Raw genomic sequence first — 20,218 nt, 5'->3', positions numbered from 1 at the left:
GATACCTCTGAAAATCAATTAAAATTATGAATAAAGAATTCCAAACTTTAATTTTGAGTGGCTATAACAGAAACAAATGCTATGATCATCAGTATATAGTTAATTCATTACATTCTATCGGAAAAAATAATTTTTACCTCGGTTTCAAATATACTTTTCGATTTGTTCTTGTTTATGCAGGGTGTCCCAGAATAACGTGTATCACAGAAGACCACAGATTTGATTCAAAATAGGCAGATTTAGGCTAATTCACCTATAGCCAAAATCGCTTCGTTTGGCCGCTAGATGGCCTCAAAGTTATTGAAATTTTTTTAAATTTTGTAAATAATTCGAATACGTATTATTCGATTTTGATAATTTTTGGGGTGTGAACTTTTGCTTTCAATCTACAAATGTTATACAGACTGTTTTTTAAAACTCACAACTCCTACAAAATTGATGTGTGATGATAATATCCGTTCATAACTTTTTCCTCTTTTGGGCAATAATGGCAACTGTTTTTTATTTGTTAGGTGATACCATTTGGAAGTTTTTGGCCCTCTTATAGAATTTTGATTAAATAAGCGGTTTGGGTACAAAAAAATATTTTTTAAATGTCTACATTATCTAGTAGTCACTGATTTTGTAGGTTGATCTTTAAATCATTGTACCTGCCAATTCTTAATGATTGTTTACTACGATAACATATACATGTTGCTTAATTTTTCGATACGGATACACACATACGACGAATTAGAGTAATTTACAACGTGCCTAATTTTATTGAAATAATTCGTAAAAACAATAAAATACAATAAAAAATACTGGAGATAAAAGTAACAAAGTTAAGGTTATTAAATTTAGTACAACTTATTATAAAAACTGTTCAAAATGACCAGTCTTGTTTCTACAACAAAGGTTAATTCGGCGAAGAAAGTTAAAGGACACCCTTTGCAGTTCTTAAGGGCTATTTTTTTAAAACATTTATGGCTTTTTGGATATGCCTCCACAACTCACTTCAGTGTTAGATGAGGAATCATGCACAGTTGTTTTCAGAGTGCCCCAAAGATAATAGTCGCAAGGTGTTAAGTCTGGTGAACGTATAGGCCAGTTAACAGGAAATTATCCCCTCTATCGATCCATCGACGAGTGAATCTTTGGTTCAGATACCGCCGGACATTTACAGTTGAAATGTGGTGGAGCGACATTATACATAAACCACATGCTAGCTCTGAGTAATAACGGCAATAACTCGGGTTCTGCAAAAATTCTATATAAAATTCATCATTCAGTCTATCGGGTAGAATAATAGAGGCAATAATAATGCTATCCCAAACAAGAGCAAACTGAAATTACAGTCAGCCTACAAAATCAGAGCCTACTAGCACTTTGTTAAGGATTGTAATATGGGTGGCAAGATAATGTATACATTTAAAAAATACTTTTTTGTACCCAAACCGCTCATAAAGAGAATTCTATAAGCGGCCTATCAAATAAAAAATAATTATCATTATTGCCCAAAAGATGAAAAAGTTATGAACGGATATTACCACCATACATCGATTTTGTAGGAGTTGTAATTTTAAGAAACACCAACATGTGTAGATTGAAAACAAAAGTCCACACCGCAAAAATAATCAAAATCGAATAATACGTATTCGAATTATTTACAAAATTCAAAATATTTTCACAAACTTTGAGGCCATCTAGCGGCCAAACGAAGCGATTATATATATAATTGAATTAGCCTAAATCTACCTATTTTGAATCCACGAATCTGTGATCTTCCGTTGTACACGTTATTCTGGGACACCCTGAATACAGGCTGATTCAAAATTCAGTACAAAGAATTTAGGGGCGTATTTTTGAGGTCAAAATAAGACTTTTTTTTTCCTATAAACATAGGTCCACAAATGCTTAGTTATATACAGGGCGTTAAAGTTTTTTATTTTGTTCGATTTTTAGGAATAATTTCCAAACAGATTTGAATGTTGGCATAAAACTTGTGGTACGGGAGTGTTTTAGGATGATAAATTTAAATATGTTATTGCTTTTGACGCTGCTTGTAGAGGGCGCCACCTATAAGGGTACGTTTGAATTAAATTGGCCCTGACTTTTTACTACCCTGTACCTTGACGTTTCGTATTAATGCGTTTATTTATGATTTATTCCCCTATCAATTTTATGCAAAAATGGTATACTTGGTCGAAATTCCTCAGCCAACCGTTTTCGAGATATTGGCTAATGAAATGTTAAATGCATATTTTCAAATTTTATTAATTATTTACGGTGAAAAATTTTTAAATTTTCATTTACCATCTAACCAGTTAAGCAAGTATCTTGAATTTGATTGACTTGATTTGCCCGTCCTGAGAAACGTCATAGCATAAGCGTAGACGAGGGGTCTAATTCCATGGCAATAATAAATTCATAAATTAAAAAAACACAACTGGGACGTTTTAAAATGCTGTAATAATTAAAACTGATCAAAGAGCCGGTTATAGCAAACCATAAAAAATATTAGATGTTATGTTTTATTATGTTTTTTCAATATTTTCTATATCTTGTTGCCTTTTACGCAGACACGCCAATGGATTTTCGTTCCCGGCACGCTTCATCCCCCTTACTAGTCCAAGAGCTAGCGATGAATCACTATCTATAATTTTGGCCGTCGAGTATAGTCCAATGTAATTTAAGCGTACCCTTATAGATAGCGCCTTCTACAAGCAACGTCATTAACAATGACATATTTAAATTTAGGATCCTAAAAAATCCCCGTACTCCAAGTTTTATGCCAATATTCAAATCTGTTTGGAAATTATTCCTAAAAAATCGAACAAAATAAAAAACTTTAACAGTCTGTATATCGAAAACTATGCATTTGTGGACCTACGTTCATAGGAAACAAAAGTCTTATTTTGACCATAAAAATATGCCCCTAAATTCTTTGTAGTGAATTTTGAATCAGCCTGTATATTAAAGACTTTCTTTTTACCAATATTTTAACTTTTTCCTTTCCAAAGGGATAATTTATGAACGTGAGAAAAATATCTATATACAGGGCGTTAAAAAAAAGTGTAAACAATTAATGTGAACATGAACAAGGTACGGTTTGAAGTAAATAATGTGAAACAAAGTTCACCAAAAAAAAATGAAATTTGGAGTATGTAGTCAGACACGGATGTTTCATGACCAGCTTGTATTTTCCAGGCGGATTCAGATTCGTATGAATTCCGACCAGTGACCGCCCAAGACAAAGGCATTTACGGTTGTTTCACGAACGAATCTTTCGTCGTCAAAAAATACAACTTGACCATATTCGAAGCCCCTCACTTCACCAAAAAGATGCAAAAACTGGTGGTCAAACCGGCGGGGAACATGGTCAGGTTGACCTGTAAGGCTGGGGGTATTCCACCACCCAATATTACATGGTACAGAGATGACAGGTCACCACCCAAAAGGGAACTGGGGGAAATAAAAATTAATCATTGGTCTTTGACCCTGGAGGACACTGTCACGAACGACAAAGGAAATTACACTTGCGTTGTGTGTAACGTTGTTGGTTGCATTAATTTCACCTTTATTGTGGACGTCGTTGGTAAGCATCATCTGTAATAGCTACGAGGGACGTTCAAATTTCAATCACGATTTGTTATACAGGGTGTCCCATAATTAGTGTGCAATACTTCAGCAGTAGATTCTACGATCAAAAATAAGATTATTTTTTCCTATAAACAAGGGTCGAAAAATGATTCCTAAGGGAGCTACGCTCCCCTAGAATAGAGAGAATCAGGAGATCATATTTTCCAAAATATTTCCAAGACCAGTTAACGTATCATTATGAATTTTGGTATGTTGGAACTGTTTAAAAATTTTCAGGGCTGTCAGGCGTGCGGCTCCCGGGTAAAATGTGCCCCCAAATTTTTGCTTGTCAATATTTTCAAATTTAAACATCAAACTATGACAGATATGAGTTTTTCACAAATAAATGTACTCTTGATTTACTTCGATAAAATGGTTCGTTTTCGAGAAAAATCGATTTTAAAGTTTTATTACATAATCTCAAGAATGGAAAAGGATTACATGAATAGGTTAGGTCAAAAAAAAGTTTTTTTTAATTAATTTGACAGATTATTAAACTCAAATGTTTGCTTTCACTTTACGGTGCTGTATTGATTTTAATTTAAAGAAAAAATTAAAAAAGGCGTCATTAATAATGAAAACTTGCTTCCATTAATTCTCTGGACCGATGAGGCGACTTTCACCAGAAATGGAGCTCTTAATTTTCACAATATCCACTATTGGGCTAATGACAATCCGAAGGTAGTTCGGCGTAATAATTTCCAACACAGGTTTTCAGTTAATCAATGGGCGGGGATTATCGGTAACAAATGAATTGGACCTATTGAAATTCCAAATCGGCTAAACGGTGAAGTTTATTTACATTTTTTACAAAGTGAATTGTTTAATTTATTGGAAGATGTACCTCTGAATATTAGGGGAAACATGTACTTTCAGAACAATGGAGCTCCAGCTCATAATAGTAGGAATGTGAAAATCTGGTTGAACGAATATTTTCCGGAAAGGTGGATTGGACCAAGCGGTCCCATTACCTGGCCACCTTGATCACCTGACCTTAGTCCTCAAGATTATTACTTATGGGGACATTTAAATAGTATCGTTTATAACACCGAAATAGATACCAGAGAAGGATTATTAGAAAAAATAAATTTGGCCTGTAATATGCTAAGCAACAATAAATTTGAAATTCTTCGTGCTTCTCATGGAATAAGGCGTAGAACCAAGGACATTTAAATAAAGGGGACTATGCATGTCACAGTCTATCTCATATGTTGGGTGAAGCTAGACAAGGGGAAAGCAGAGGGCTTTATTTTCATCCAACTGATGCGCGCGATTACATCTCCAATGTCGTACATTTTGGATGGGTCAAAATAAAATATTTTATAGTCCTAAGTCAATATATTTCAACAGCTACTCAGTATTTTTATAATAAATATATATAATATTTTTATAACTTCTTGGAATCCCAATAACTGTAACCATTTCTTTCTTGTTGCACCATCCCCAAGCATCCTAAAAACGTTCACATTTCACTTTTAGAATACTGAGGCAAATTTTCAGTGAGACATAAAAATATATTCCCAAAGGAGAACATCAAATGGTTGAATGAATGCAACTTTCAGTTGATTGCATCTTCGGTATTTTTATGTATAAGTGAACCACCACCATATTTTTGCTGTTGTATTTATTCAGTTTTTATGCTCGTGCATTTAGTAAAATTGTAAATATATTTTTGAAAAGGTTTTTGTCGTAGAGGAAAATGAAAATGATGAATGATTAAAATTTGTAATGTTGGGTATAAGGGATAACATTGAAATACCTATAAATATATTAAATATAAATAATGTCTGTAACTTATTTGTGGTGCAGCATTTTCCTTTGATTTTAATGGCCAAACGTGGTTCATATTATTGTTTTCTTACTATTTCAGCAAAAATTTTAAAAAAATACCAAGTCAGTTTTATAAAATTTTACCGTTATTCAAATAAAAGTTACCCACACGCACGACAATGGCCACAGTTGCATATACATTCCAAAGTCACCTTCAAGCACGCTTACCTGTGGAAGGATAGCTGATGTGGATGTTTATAATCCAATTTCTTACAAATTCTGCACTGTCTAACCATATTCACACCTTAAAAGTTTATCCAAAATACATGTATAAACACTAATCACGTTTCACTTACTAAAATCACAACTATTTTCTAACAAGAGACGCCATATTCTGCCAACCACGGCAGAACGAACGAGGAACACGCTACAAATTATTGCGTAGTTGCCAAGTCTTCAAACATGGCAAATATGAAAAATGAAAAATAGTTTAATATGTACAGAATTTAACAATATTGTATGCATAACTTAATAAAACTATCTTATAATAATAATTTTCACAATTGTGATGAAAATTGCGATAAAAATATTAAGTACATTTCCAGTATAATTATACAGCTGACAACAATGATGCAATTAGACTGTGAATAGAGCAGGCTTCATGTAGAAATGTAAATAAATAAGTCCCCTTTATTTAAATGTCCTTGCGTAGAACTATGCTGTGCATTGAACTAAATTGCAATTATTTTGAGCAATTATTGTAACGTGTTATTTAGTTTTTAATAATTTCTTTGTTATCTGATTTATTACAAAACTTCAGTCATATATCATACCTATCAGATTTGTTTCTGTAGTAAATTACTGATAGTTTGCAAATGATTTCTACTACGCATGTACGGATGCCAACAGTCTACAAACGGTTTGTGATTTGAGAGATGCAAGAATGGTTTCTAAATTTGTTTTGAAATGAAGAAATTACTTCTAAATCTAAATAGTTATTTTTCGAAAACGAAGCATTTTATCGATGTAAATCTAGAGTCCATATTTTTGTAAAAACCCCATGTCTATCATCGTTTGATGTTTACATTTAGACCAGGTTGCCACCGATTCTGGTATTTCCGTTGGTATTCTCTTGGTGCCGCTAGTGCTCTCCCATTACAAAATCCATACACAAAATGAATGTTTATTAAAATTATTATTAAAATTCTGCATTTTTTCTTTAGATTTTACTTAGTATCCAATACAGCACCGTAAAGTGAAAGCATAAATTTTAGTTTAATAATCTGTCAAATTAATTCAAGTAAACAAACGTTTGTTTTCATGGCCTACCTACCTATTCATGTAATCCATTTCAATTCTTGAGATTATGTAATAAAACTTTAAAATCGATTTTTCTCGAAAACGAAGTATTTTATCGAAGTAAAACAAGAGTACTTTTTTTTGTGAAAAACTCATGTCTATCATTGTTTGACGTTTAAATTTGAAAATATTGACGTGCAAAAAATTGGGGGCGAATTTTACCCGTCAGCCCCCCTGCCTGAGACACCTCTGACTAAAATTTTTAAACAGTTTTCGTGTAGTTCGTTAGAACATTCATCGAGTGTCCAACATACCAAAATTCATAATGATACGTTAACTGGTCTTGGAAATATTTTAAAAAATATGATCTCCTGAGGCCTCTTAGGAAGCATTTTTCGAAACTAGTTTATAGGAAAAAATGATCTTATTTTTGATTGTAGAATCCGCTGTTAAAGTATTGCACACTAATTATGGGACACCCTGTATAAGCACAAGCAGAAATACTGTAATTTACGAAAGGGCAAAAATCGATTTTTTTCTAAAACCTAGAGTGTATCTTTGTAGTCCATATCTATAACATACAGATCTAGCTGTCATAAGCTTTACACTCGAATATACCTCTTCAATCTAACTGAGCGACTGAAAACTAAACTTGGCATTTTCTTAGTTTCTTTGGCGCGTAATCCAAAATACAATTTAAATTTTAACGTTCCTCGCAAAATATATCGTCAATATTTACTACAAAACCAACCAAAGCTCGACGTATTTACATCTTTTTACTGTTATCGTATTTTGTTATGATTAAGGTGTTTATTTTTATTTCTCCCGAAAACAGAGCGTTATCCGTCAAAACCGTACATAAAAGAAGGATATCCCCAAAACTTAACAGTTGTGGAAAATCAAACGGCGATTTTTCAATGTCCTCAAATAATTGTCGATCTCGAGCCATTCATACAATGGATACGACTTCCTAATAATTCCGAAAGTTACAACTACACCAATAATACATGGATATTAGAGGTATTTCAACATGGTGGAAATTCAGAACAATAAAAACAACGTATTTAAATTTAATATCAACACATCGACTCAACAATGGAAGCGCGAAATTCATGTATAATCCTGTTATCCTAAAAAAACCTTTAAGAAAGATTATACCGAGTGTCTTGTAAAAAATGCGGCAAATTATACCGCCATTTTTTAACCACATTTTAAGCCTACCTTAAGACTGGAGAGTGTCACTTCTTTTAAATAATTTGTACCATAAGTACAGTAATAATTAAATAATTCATAAATGATAGCAAGCCACGTGACCGCCGAGCATAGGCAATACACACTGCACGATTGGCATTGCCAACTAAAAATCATCGTCATGAAAAATTCTCTGGTCGATCTGCACAGTGTGTTTTATCCTCGATTTTGTTATAATAATAATTTTTTATTTTACAAAAATGTAATTGCCAACGCCGAGTAAAATTACTATTTCAAACGAAATTACTGGTGACGTGGCTTGTAATAAAAATGTTTCTCGTCTGTAGGTATCAAAAAGTATTCTATTTGGAAATAATATTTGTCAATCGTGTTTTCTGGACTTCCAACTTTGTAAATATCGTCCCATTTGAAAAAAACAATTGGTAACACAGACACTCAAAAAAAATCCAAACCCAAGAGAGCCACATATCATTTCCGAAGGAATTCGATGCGCTGAACAAGATCCTGTAGTCAAAATTCGGAAAAAAGTGAAATTTTTGGTTGAAACAGGTCCAAAATTGATTTTTTCCTAAATTTTATCCAAATATTTCTTATTCGTAGTATTTTGAGGCGCTGAACACGATGCCATTGGTAAAATTTATCCATGACCTCGATATTTCTCAGAAAATCCACTATTTGTGTGAAAACTGGCCCCAATATGGGTCAAAACTGATTTTCTTCTAGACTGTGTTCAAATATATCATTTTCGTAGTGTTTCGAGGCGCAATACAATACCGTTAGTAAAATTTACTAATGACTTCGATATTTCTCAGAAAATTTGGGCCAAAATACTACGAAAATGATATACTTGGCCAAAATTTAGGAAAAAAATTAGTTTTGATCCATATTTGTGTCAGTTTTCACCCAAATAGTAGATTTTCTGAAAAATATTGAGGTCATGGGTAAATTTTACTACTGGCGTCGTATTCAGCGTCTCGAAATGTTACGAAAATGAACAAAAAGGAGGAAAAAACTAGTTTTGACCCATACAGTTGATAAGTTTTGCCAAACTTTAATGGCGTATTCTACCGATGAAAATAACCAAGTTTTGCCCTATAAAAAGGGACTATTTTTTCATGGATAACTTATTCCAAAATACAGTCCAGTGGCGTAGTTATTGGGGGAGTTGGGGACCTTTTTTGAAAGAAAAATCGTACGCCACTGTTTTCTAAATAATTTGAAATGTTTTTAAAATGTACAATTAATTTGTGGCAATAAAGCGTTGTAAAGTATTCGTAAAATTGACTGGTCTTTAGATAATTGTGAAATCAAATAAGTACCTACGTTGCTATTTACCATTTTCTATTGATTGCTAAATGTGTAACAATAACTTCAATACCTAATATTTTTGAGAGATTTCAAAACACTATACAACATCACAAGAAATGTTCAAAATACTGTCCTTGGGATGCTATGTATGCTGCGTAGTGTCTCCGCATTGATCGTCTTACACGCCGGGTTGCGAAACCCTCTACAATGCGCTGTCGAAGTACTTCTACATTGGGCACTGGAGTATGATATACCATAGTTATACGTTAACCTCAAAAAAAGTAATCCAAGGATTCAGGTCGGGCGAATGAGCAGCCGGTCAAGCAATGGGTCCTCCTCTACCAATCCAGTGATTAGAATATTAATTATTCAGCAACTGTCTAAGGGTAAGGCTTTAATGAGGTGGCGCCCCATCATGCATATACCACAATAATTGACGTAAACTCAATGACACTTCTTCTAGAAGTGGTAGTAATTCTTCTTGTAAGAACCTTTGATGAGTTCTTCCATCGATCGTTTTGGGTAAAAAGTAGGGAGCAATCAAATAATCGCCCACATCCCACCCATTGGTGGTTATTATGATGACAATTCGAAATGGTTTTCCTTGTAAATTTCGCATTATCAGTAAATAATATTAATAACTGAAAATCAGGCTGTTCGCATTGTTGTAAAAACCACTGACAAAATTCAATTCTCGGTTGACAGTCATTTTCATTTAATGCGTCATTGCTGCTCACGTAAGAAGTTCCAGATTGTTACATGTGCTACACCCAAATCTGTTGATATCTGTCTGGTACTGGTAGATGGGTCTTCATCTACAGATTCCAAAATTTTGTTTTCCAAATGAACTGTAGGAACAGGTCTTTCTCTTGCTCAATGTTTTGGTAGCGACAAACATGAAGTTTCAGGAGCTCGACGGTGAACGCTTGAAAAAGTATTCTTTGTTGGACAACGTCGATTTAGAAAAGTCTGTCTATAAAGTCGTTCGGCTTGTCTAGCATTGCCATTCGCTCTACCGTATGTAAAAAGTATATTTGCTAATAGGGCTAATTCAACATTTGTATAATTGAATACCATCTTTTTTTTAATTAAAATCTGTTTTTAGTTATATGAAAAATAACATTCTGCAACACACAAAACAGTGGCGTTGTATAGTGTTTTGAAACCTCTCAAAAATATTAGGTATTGAATTTATTGTTACACATTTAGTAATCAATAGAAAATGATAAATAGCAACGTAGGTACTTAAGAATCTTCTTATTTGATTTCCCAATTATCTAAAGACCAGTGAATTTTACGAATACTTTACAAGAATATTTTATTGCCACAAATTGATTGTACATTTTAAAAACATTTAAAATTATTTAAATAACCAGTGGCGTACGATTTTTTTTCAAAAAAGGTCCCCTACTCCCCAATAACTACGCAACTGGAGTGTATTTTGGAATAAGTTATCTATGAAAAAATAGTCCCTACAAAAAAATGTCATCCCCCAAATTTTATCACTCAATCTTTTATGCCAGTGAAGTTACAGCAAAAATCATATAAATGTTTAAAACATTTAACACCCTGTATCTCCGTAGGGAAGCGTCCTATAAAAAATTTTACAGGGCAAAAGTTGATTATTTTCATCAGTAGAATACGCCATTAAAGTTTGACAAAACTTATCATTAACACCCTATATTTGGGCTAGTTTTCACGCAAATAATAGATTATCTGAGAAATGTCGAGGTCACGGGTAAATTTTACTAACAGCATCGTGTTCAGCGCCTCAAAATACTACGAAAATGATATATTTGGACAAAATTTAGGAAAAAACAGTTTTGACCCATATTTGGACCACTATAAAATTCACTTTTCTCCGAAATTTGTCGTGGAACTACAGGATCATGTTCAGCGCATCGAATTCCTTCGAAAATGATATGTGGCTCTCTAGGGTTTGATTTTTTAATTTGTGTGGCTGTTTTGGTTTTTTAGAGCCACCCGGTATATACCCAATTAAGATGTCAAGACGTTTTAACAAATTACATTAATTTCAACAGCTAGCGTTTCAGTTGTTGAGTGGGTTGTATTGTTCTGTTTTTTCGCTTGGGTTTCGGTGGTGGTAAGGCTTTGGTAAAGGTGAAGGTTTTCGGATCTAGGTTCTCCGCTATTCTTGTGTTACAATAATAATGATTTTATGTGGTGACGGCATTTGTTATTGTTTAATTTCTAGAGAGGTACCACAACAAGCCCATATTAACAAGCGAACTGGAAAATACTACGGTATCAGTGGGTGTTAACCATAATATGACCTGCAAATTTGTCTCTGACTTACACCCGCATATAATGTGGACTAGATTTTTCAACGAAAGTCATACCCAAGTGCTTCAGGTATCCCTAATTTGTTTTAATCAAAACTCACCCGAAACCAGCATGTTTCTGTCTTTGACGATCCCTTTCGTAGCCACTCTGCATCATTGAAATTGTATCGCCTGAAATAAAAAAATTAACAGATGACATATATGACTTCAGTGATCCAGAAATATATTTTTGATTATAATCGTACGGCATTTTTTCGTTTTGTTCTATACTGTAAGAATTAGAATCTAATTTACAGCGGTGTTAAAATTACGAAGAATTAAAGAACTTATAAAAAACAAAATTGTGATGACATAATAGATGCGAAAGAATGTCGTATTTGTGGATTACCCTGTATACAAATTGTTTAGTTGATAAATGCCAATTGCATGAGTGTGCTAAATTCAAACGTAACGTATGTTAGAGTAGTACTCATAATTTTTATAAAAATCTATACCTAAAAAGGTGGTATGTCCATGTTATCTGCCTTGATCTGAAACTGTTGGATATTTTTTTAATCATAAGCTGTCTTATACTCTAATGCGTAGAAGAATTAATTTTACGCACTAATGCCTAAAACACTAATACCAAAAAGTTTAATTACGCACTATACAATATGCGTAAAATTATTCTTTTATGCGCTGGGGTAGAAAAACCATTTATTTGTATTGGGAATTGAAGTTACTTCCTTACATCTAGTACTCGAATTAATTCTATTTCCAAGCCGTCGTTTCAGATAAGGCAAAAATAGAGTGGACGCACCACTTTAAGTAATCGGGTTTATTTATATTTTCAAATTCGAAACAGTATAATTTAAATTCCGGATATCCTGCATGTTCGTTACTCCTTCCTTAAAGTTCTTACATACATTTATATTTAGCATACTTTTTTAACTACTAGAATAATAACGCCCTCAATACAAATAGTGAAACGTATCAAATTACCAATGTGACACACGAAGACGAGGGATGGTATGCTTGTTTTGCTTCCAACAGCCTTGGTACTACCATGTCTAAGGCCTATCTACAAGTCGTGGACAAGGAACCTGGTAAGTGAATCGAAATACTACTTTCTTACTACAATCCCAGTCCTTGCAAGGATAAAATGCCAATAAATTTTTGTTTTTAGATATTTTAGGTTTTAACGATGAACCTACGAACTTCTTTACTATAGGAATAGTAGCTGCCATAGGAGCAGTCATAGTGATTTCTGTCATAACCTTTATGTGCATACACTTTAGACAGAAAATTAAACGGTAAATTACAAACGATCCATCAGAGACACGAAAATATTGACATTATTAAATTTTAGTGAAAAAAGAGAGAAGATGATAGCTGTAGAGACAGCTAGAGCTGCCATCAAAACAACTCAATGGACCAAAAAAGTTATTATCGAAAAAATGACGAACGCTTCTGAAAATGTCTCTGAACCCTTGGTAAGCATACGCTAAACCCATTAAATGCTTTTTAAACGTTTCTTCTTCCAGCTGATGCCAGTTGTGAAGATTGAAAAACAAAAATCCCAAGCAAATAATTCAGGAGACAGCGCCATCTCGGAATACGAGCTTCCAATGGACTCCGATTGGGAAATACCTAGGGATATGCTTTGCCTAGGTAAAAACCTTGGGGAAGGTGCTTTTGGTAAGGTCGTGAAAGCCGAAGCTATGAATCTTCTCAAACCTGGAAGCACCAGCGTTGTAGCAGTCAAAATGTTAAAAGGTACGTCTTATACTTAGTGTATATTGCAGTCATTTCGGAAAAATGTATTTTTAGAGGGTCACACGGATAATGAAATGATGGATTTGGTCTCGGAAATGGAAATGATGAAGATGATAGGAAAACATATAAATATAATAAATCTGCTAGGTTGCTGTACACAGGGCGGTCCATTGTATGTGGTTGTAGAGTATGCTCCACATGGAAACCTTCGTGACTTCTTGAGGCAACACAGACCTTCTTCAGGATACGAGTTAGCTGTTGGTGATAAGAAAGAGAAGAAAACTCTTACCCAGAAAGATCTGGTGTCCTTTGCTTACCAAGTGGCAAGAGGAATGGAATATTTGGCTTCGAGACGGGTAAATATTTTCCTTTTAGTTTCATCTCAATACACACTATTTTCTTTTAGTGTATCCACAGAGACTTGGCAGCCAGAAACGTTTTGGTCAGTGATGACTATATTTTGAAAATCGCTGATTTTGGTCTAGCCAGAGATATCCACTGCAACGACTACTACAGAAAGACCACAGATGGAAGATTGCCGGTGAAATGGATGGCACCAGAAGCTCTTTTCCACAGAGTCTATACTACGCAATCCGATGTCTGGTCCTATGGAATTCTCTTATGGGAAATTATGACCTTAGGAGGTAAGTAATACTGAATTACGTCTACAGCTGTCATGTCATCGGTTTAGACTTAATTTAGACTTAATAGATTCATTTCGTTTGTGAACTGATCCCAGATATCGAGGAACGGAAGGGTATCATTTTCTTTCAACTTTATGGTGAAGCTAATGCCTGGATATATTCTATTAGTGTGGTCCAAAAATCCTTCTAAGTTGTTATATTCACAAGGCCAAGTAATAGATAGATCGTCAACATATTTGAATTGGCTTTAGAACTGCTAAGTCCATTGCCCTCAAAAGCTACCATGTATATATTTGCCAGAACTGTGGATAAGGATGAACTCTTCCCCTTCAGTTTGTTCACAAAACTGGTTCCTATAAGGGGAAAAAAGTCTATCTGAGGCACGTTTTTACCTAAGTCTAATAAATTCTCATCCTTCTGCGATGAGTTTTCGATAAAGACAAACAATGGATGTCTGGATCTAGTTGGATCCCCTTGATCTTGTCAATAAAATCTCCAGCGTTTTGATATGCTGTGCTATATTTCCCTCTAGGTCTTTAGTATCCTGATCCAACTGTATTCATTATTGGTTGGAGTGGTACGTTCAGTTTGTGGGCCTTTGGAAGGCAAGAAAATTGGGACGGTTTCTACCTTATTTCTTCTGCTACTTCTTGAGAGACGATGATTAGACTGGGTGAGTACATCCCTAAGTCATCATTAAGTTCTACAATGATGACTTGTCCAAACTCACCTGTTTAGGATGTTCTTTGGGTAGTCTTTCAACCTTCTTCCACTGCTTGTTTTTGACGTCTTTTCCTGTGTATAATGTTTTTTCTGTAGTCACTCTGTCCTTCAGACCCTAGGTGTATCTGTCTAATTTACTCGTGATTGTACTTCCAGAGAACTCTTCTCTTTTTTCTTTAGTTACCTTCTGGCATCTCTGATCTTTGCCAGTAGAAGCGAGGTGCTCGTTCGCTGTTGGATTCTTTGTGTTGTCTTACTTTCAAAAATTCTGGTATGATCAATTCATCACGACATCTCTCCGTAGAGGCTTCTTAGTTTAGTTTAGAGTTTAGAGGCTTCGGTGAAAGTTTATCTATCTTTTAGAAAAAAAACCCTGTATTTATGAAACCAAAGTATAAATCTTACGCACAGTACCTAAAATGGGAAAGGTGAAAAGGTAAAAGAAAACAATATTTTCACTGTCACGTTGATTCTTCTCTTAACAGTTGTTTATTTAAATTTCATAATGAATAGGTAACAGGTAAATGGGACACATCCTATGTCCTGGAATGTGCTACGTAATAACGAATTTGGCAGTAATATTTTCTCGGACAATCTTTTGACGTAGTTCCGTATCGTGAAGGAATGCGTCGGACACAAATAGACTTCGATTGGATTCGTCATCTTCGTAATTAATTGTTGTGGCATTCGGTCCCAGTTTTGTTTTCAATCGGGTTTATTATTAAATGCCATGCTTTATTGAAGTACCATGATGTAAAACCAGACCCACTGTACTTCAGCTGACTGCATTATTAACACATCTGGATTGTTTAATTTCACTGACAAACGAGTACGGAGTGAGATTTCCACTGCGTTCTCATTTTAATACTCCCTGGTAGTTTTAATTTTACCGATCTTTCGAAAAATATAATTCTACACCTTTCAGGAATAATAAGTCACAAAGGAAAACACAATATATTTTCTATTATGCAACGTGTTGCTTTCTGGGTATTAAGGGCAAGTTCAAATAATTGTATCAGGCGACTAGAAAGAGTGGCTACAGAAATATTTCGGTTGCTGTACATCTGTACAACTGTACTTAGTATACTGTATCACGACCAGTATATTTCGAACCTTGTCACAGGCGGACAGAAATTCGCTAAAGTTCCTCAGGGCTCCATTCTGGGCCTGCTCTTCTTCACAATTTCTATTAATGACATCGTGATTGCCCTGGATGTGCATGTTCATTATTTGCAGATGGCACAAAGCTTTATTCCTGAACAAAGTCTACAAATGATTATTTTAAAATTCAGAACAAACATGGTGTCTCTAAAGCAAACTTGCGTTGATAAGTGTTTTTAATTTTTTTTCTCTTCCAGGCACGCCATATCCTTCCGTCCCAAGCGTCGAAAAGCTTTTCCAACTGCTACGGAACGGCCACAGGATGGAGAAACCCCCGTGCTGCTCGTTGGAAATATACATGTTGATGAGGGAGTGTTGGAGTTATCAACCAAACGAGCGTCCGGTATTTGCCGAGTTAGTCGAAGACCTCGATAGGATATTAACCATCACAGCTAACGAAGAATATCTAGATCTAGGCCTTCCACAACTCGACACTCCACCATCAAGTCAAGAGTCCAGTTGTGACGAAGATTTCCCGTTTCCTCAGATAAGCTAGTCGTTGTTTAATAAGTTCGCTTTGTGTCATAAGCTTTTGTGAAAGCCATAGTACGCAAAATCGTTGTCAGTATTAAGTGTAACCCTGGATGTCTATGGTCAGTGGGATGCTGTCAAAATGACACCGTCAAATGTAGAGGTGGACGGGATATTGAAGCAAAGTTGTCAAAAGTAATTTGTTCAGTGACATTTAAGTTTATTTATTAGGTCAGAGTGGCAGACGGAAATTCTACCATGAGTGGTACCAAAAAGTGTAAAGGACAAGCTGTAAAACAGTCATTTTGTGGGAAGTAGTACCAAATATTGATGATATTCGAACGGAGGGAAATTCTGTGTCATAAAGTAGATTTAGTTATGGAATTAACCTTATGGATGTATTTTGTTTTTAATTATAGTTTCACCAAAGAAATCTTATTGTCAGACAATAAATCAATAGTGTAATTTTTAACATTTAACTTAAGGATAAAGCTCTCTCTCACTTTTTACCTTTCACGTTTTGGAAATAACGCAATTTAAAAATTGTTAAGACTGTATATTATAATTAATTGTAACAAATAGATTTTTATTAACTTTAGTTTGTTTTACATCCAATTCCTGAATCCTTTTAACCGATGGATTTTGAAGTGGAAATACTTGCACATGCCATAACGAGATGCCATATATTGCATCCTCTACAAGATAGCTACAAAATTGTATGAAAATTAAATTTGGCATCCTCAAAAACACTGCTTTGATATCGATATCTCCCAAGTTAATAGAAAATTTCGTTAAACAAATATTTTGATGTCTATCTTATTTCCTTATCCCCAGGCTTCTGCTTCAGTACTATTTTTATTCTTAGACTTTAATATACCTTTGAGAATTCCAACGAAACATGACAAACAAGAATTATTGAAAGAGGTAATTAACAAACGGCAATATTCAGTTTTAAATCTCGTAGTTTTCTTAAAGTACACTGCGAACGTTGAGCGTCAGTGCCACACAGCAAGGTGTAATAAAGATAACAAAGTATCTAAATTTAAAAGCAAGTGAAACGGTCTAGTGATGTAGACGTTACTTGATAATGAAACATTTGTTCCTTTTCAATGCACATAAAATATAAAATGCTAGCATCTTACTATTTTAAATTTGTTGGACAGTAATATTTCATTTATTTGAATGTCTAAAAATAGTTCATTGTCGTTCTTTTGAGAAGAGCAGCTTTTATATTATCACAGCATACTGTGATATTATTTAACTTGTTAATAGTCCAGTAGGCGGGTTTACAGAGGTAGTATTTTTCCATAAACCCCAAAAATGTTTCACAAATCTGCTACATATATCTTATTTACTGACAGGAAAATTTGAGACCTGCTCATTCTTGTTGTTCTCGGGCTAGACTTTCTGGGGGCGGACTCGTCGGATAATTCACAATTCGACTTTTTCAGTTCTCAAAAAGTCTCTTGTTTGAGCCGATGTGTAAGAGCTCGCATTATCCAGGCATTGTCGGTGATTTCCCTTATTTTGCCGAAGACTTCTGGCAAACAAATGGTTGTGTACCATTCAGAACTGCCCGTTTTCCGAAAAAATACCCGACCATTTGCTTAGAAGTGCTTCGTGAGCGAACAAATTGCTGGATTTGGCTCATCTTGAAAGAGCCCTACAGTCGACTGCTTTTGACTTTCTGGCATACGCATAGATTCATGATTCGTCATCTGTTATAGACGTGTTTTGAAGCCGGAACCCTTTTTTGAACGTTTGTCCAATTATGTGTCAAACGCGAACAAATTTGCATGCAATATTGATTGTTGCTGGTCCTGCTAATGCCCAAGGATGCTTCAATCTCACAATAAGTCACACGACGATTTTGAAATGTCAGTTCACGCACAGCAACAATGTTTTCTGGAACAACAACCAATTTTGGATGACCTTACGAAATTCGTCAGTGAACGAACAACGGCCAGATTGAATTCCATGTACCGCCGATATACAGTGGTTTTTGATGGTGCTTCATTGCCAAACGTCGAATTAAGTTCATCGGTGTACTGTTGTTGAGATAATCCACGTCGAAAGTTGTGAAAACCATAGACCACCTAAACTGGCTGTATCTAATTCCAATGTACGGGTACCAGTGAATGCAAATTGCGAGGAAGTGGAGTGTGCGAGGTAATCTGACCACGCCTATTTTGAACAGATCCGGATTAAGTAATATTTTTATTACATATTAAACATTATATTGCATCTTATGACAAACATTCATGTTTCAATTTGGAATTCAGAAAATAGTATATTTTAGTGTCATTAAATAACTACAAAATAATTTAAATATATTTATTGTCCTCTAAATAATTGTCTTTTCGTAGATTTTACTGAAATAAATATTTTGACTTCATGATGTATTCTCACATCAATATACTTTTCACATACAACCCTTACCAGTTCTATTAAATGATTTCAATTGTTAGGGAAATTATCAAATTGATGTTCACGCAAATTTTCAAATAAGTTCATTGTTCACATTCAAAAAGTTTTTTAATACATGATACACAATTTTATTTTTCTGTAGCTTGGGTGTACTTTTTTTAGTTATTAAAAAAAAATTGTTATTTTTTCTTTTTCTTAAATTATCATTTTTTAAAGACGTTTAACTTCATATTTCAGTTTCTTCTTTCTTTTCTCATAACTAAAATGTTTATATAATCTTTTCAAAGTTGACATCGAAGATGTATTACTTAGGTCAGAATATAATGACTGCGACGTGGTAGGTTGGCTGATAGGAGACGTAAAAGAATCTGAAGATTGGGATTGTGCATGTTCATAAAAACCTATTAGTGAAGATAATTTTATAAAATTATGTGGTGAGTATTAAAATCTTCACTAAGTATTGGGAGAGTCCTACATGCAAAAAAATGTATTTAATTCGCACAGTCCAGGTCAAAATTGAACACACTGTGCATTTGCACATATAAATTATAATTACTTATTATTTCTGGTAGATTTGATGTGGAAACTGCATTTTTTGCTAATTTGCGGATTACATTTTTGTTGAAACTTACATTTTCTTCAAAGTGAAAATTTTGATGGTATCCAATCATGTTTTTTAAAAGCTTTCACATATCTGTACTTTATGTCACCATCCTTTGGAAATCTGTAAAAATTGAAATATTACATTGAAAAATCGAAGCAAGTATAAAAATTTGGTAATTATTTATTTTACCACAAAACTCTGATTTTTCTAATCAAATTTTGCCAACCCCCCTTTTTCAGGGTGCTGAACGTGAATTTTAAATTATTTTTTGTTATTTTTTTGATCGCAAAAAATAGTATCACATTAATTTTCAGCTCCCTCAAAATTACGGGAATTGGAAATATTTCATATGAATTGGAGACTTTACGTAAAGTAAATAATTATTAAAAATATGTTACAATCATTTATTCATTATTTTATTAACAATTTATAATAATATCACGTTTACGTTACAAAATTATAAAGTCAACCCTGGAATACTTTGACCTTAACCAAGAAATGGCGTATATAATGGCTCAAATTTGCATTTTATACAGGGTGTCCCGAAATTCATGCAACAAAATTTGGTCACAGATTTTTAAGACAAATTTAGGGGACCCGTATTTTTTACTTTTGTCAAGTGACCCTCTCTTTCGGAGTTACAGCCCCCTGAAGTCCGCCCCTAAGAATATTCTTTTTTTTATATCTCAGAACCCTGTTGTACGAGAGTCATTAAATTTGATACACCGGGGTTTTATGACATGTGGAATCTGATGGTGCTACGTTTTTTGGCGGGGAATCCCCTTAAGACAATTTTTCGTGGGCCCCCTTGTCTTTGGAGCCAAAAAAATTTGGTTGCATATTTAAATTTCTTAAAAATTATCAGTCCACTAGAAAGCCATTAAATTTAGTAACTTTTTGTCACGTTATAATTTTTTCGT

General features: G+C 34.2%; 1 protein-coding gene across 2 annotated transcripts in view; it reads left to right on the top strand.

Annotated features, from left to right (window-relative positions):
- Positions 1-16,841, top strand: part of LOC108910095 (fibroblast growth factor receptor homolog 1) — a 43,299-nt gene extending 26,458 nt beyond the window's left edge. The window contains exons 4-12 of one of the 2 annotated variants that reach the window (XM_018714605.1): positions 3,190-3,577; positions 11,426-11,583; positions 12,451-12,598; positions 12,679-12,805; positions 12,862-12,985; positions 13,037-13,268; positions 13,323-13,624; positions 13,675-13,912; positions 15,994-16,841. In XM_018714605.1, coding sequence (XP_018570121.1) covers positions 3,190-3,577; positions 11,426-11,583; positions 12,451-12,598; positions 12,679-12,805; positions 12,862-12,985; positions 13,037-13,268; positions 13,323-13,624; positions 13,675-13,912; positions 15,994-16,292 — 2,016 coding nt within the window. In that variant the 3' untranslated portion in view covers positions 16,293-16,841. Of the gene's footprint in view, positions 1-3,189; positions 3,578-7,525; positions 7,711-11,425; positions 11,584-12,450; positions 12,599-12,678; positions 12,806-12,861; positions 12,986-13,036; positions 13,269-13,322; positions 13,625-13,674; positions 13,913-15,993 lie in introns of both variants that reach the window. The other variant, XM_018714604.1, reaches the window with a different exon arrangement.
- Positions 16,842-20,218: the final 3,377 nt, after the last annotated feature.

The sequence above is a fragment of the Anoplophora glabripennis genome, unplaced genomic scaffold, assembly GCF_000390285.2.
Source record: "Anoplophora glabripennis isolate ALB-LARVAE unplaced genomic scaffold, Agla_2.0 scaffold418, whole genome shotgun sequence".
Taxonomy (NCBI): domain Eukaryota; kingdom Metazoa; phylum Arthropoda; class Insecta; order Coleoptera; family Cerambycidae; genus Anoplophora; species Anoplophora glabripennis.
The sequence above is the reverse complement of the archived record's forward strand: the minus strand, read 5'-3'. Positions and strand labels throughout refer to the sequence as shown.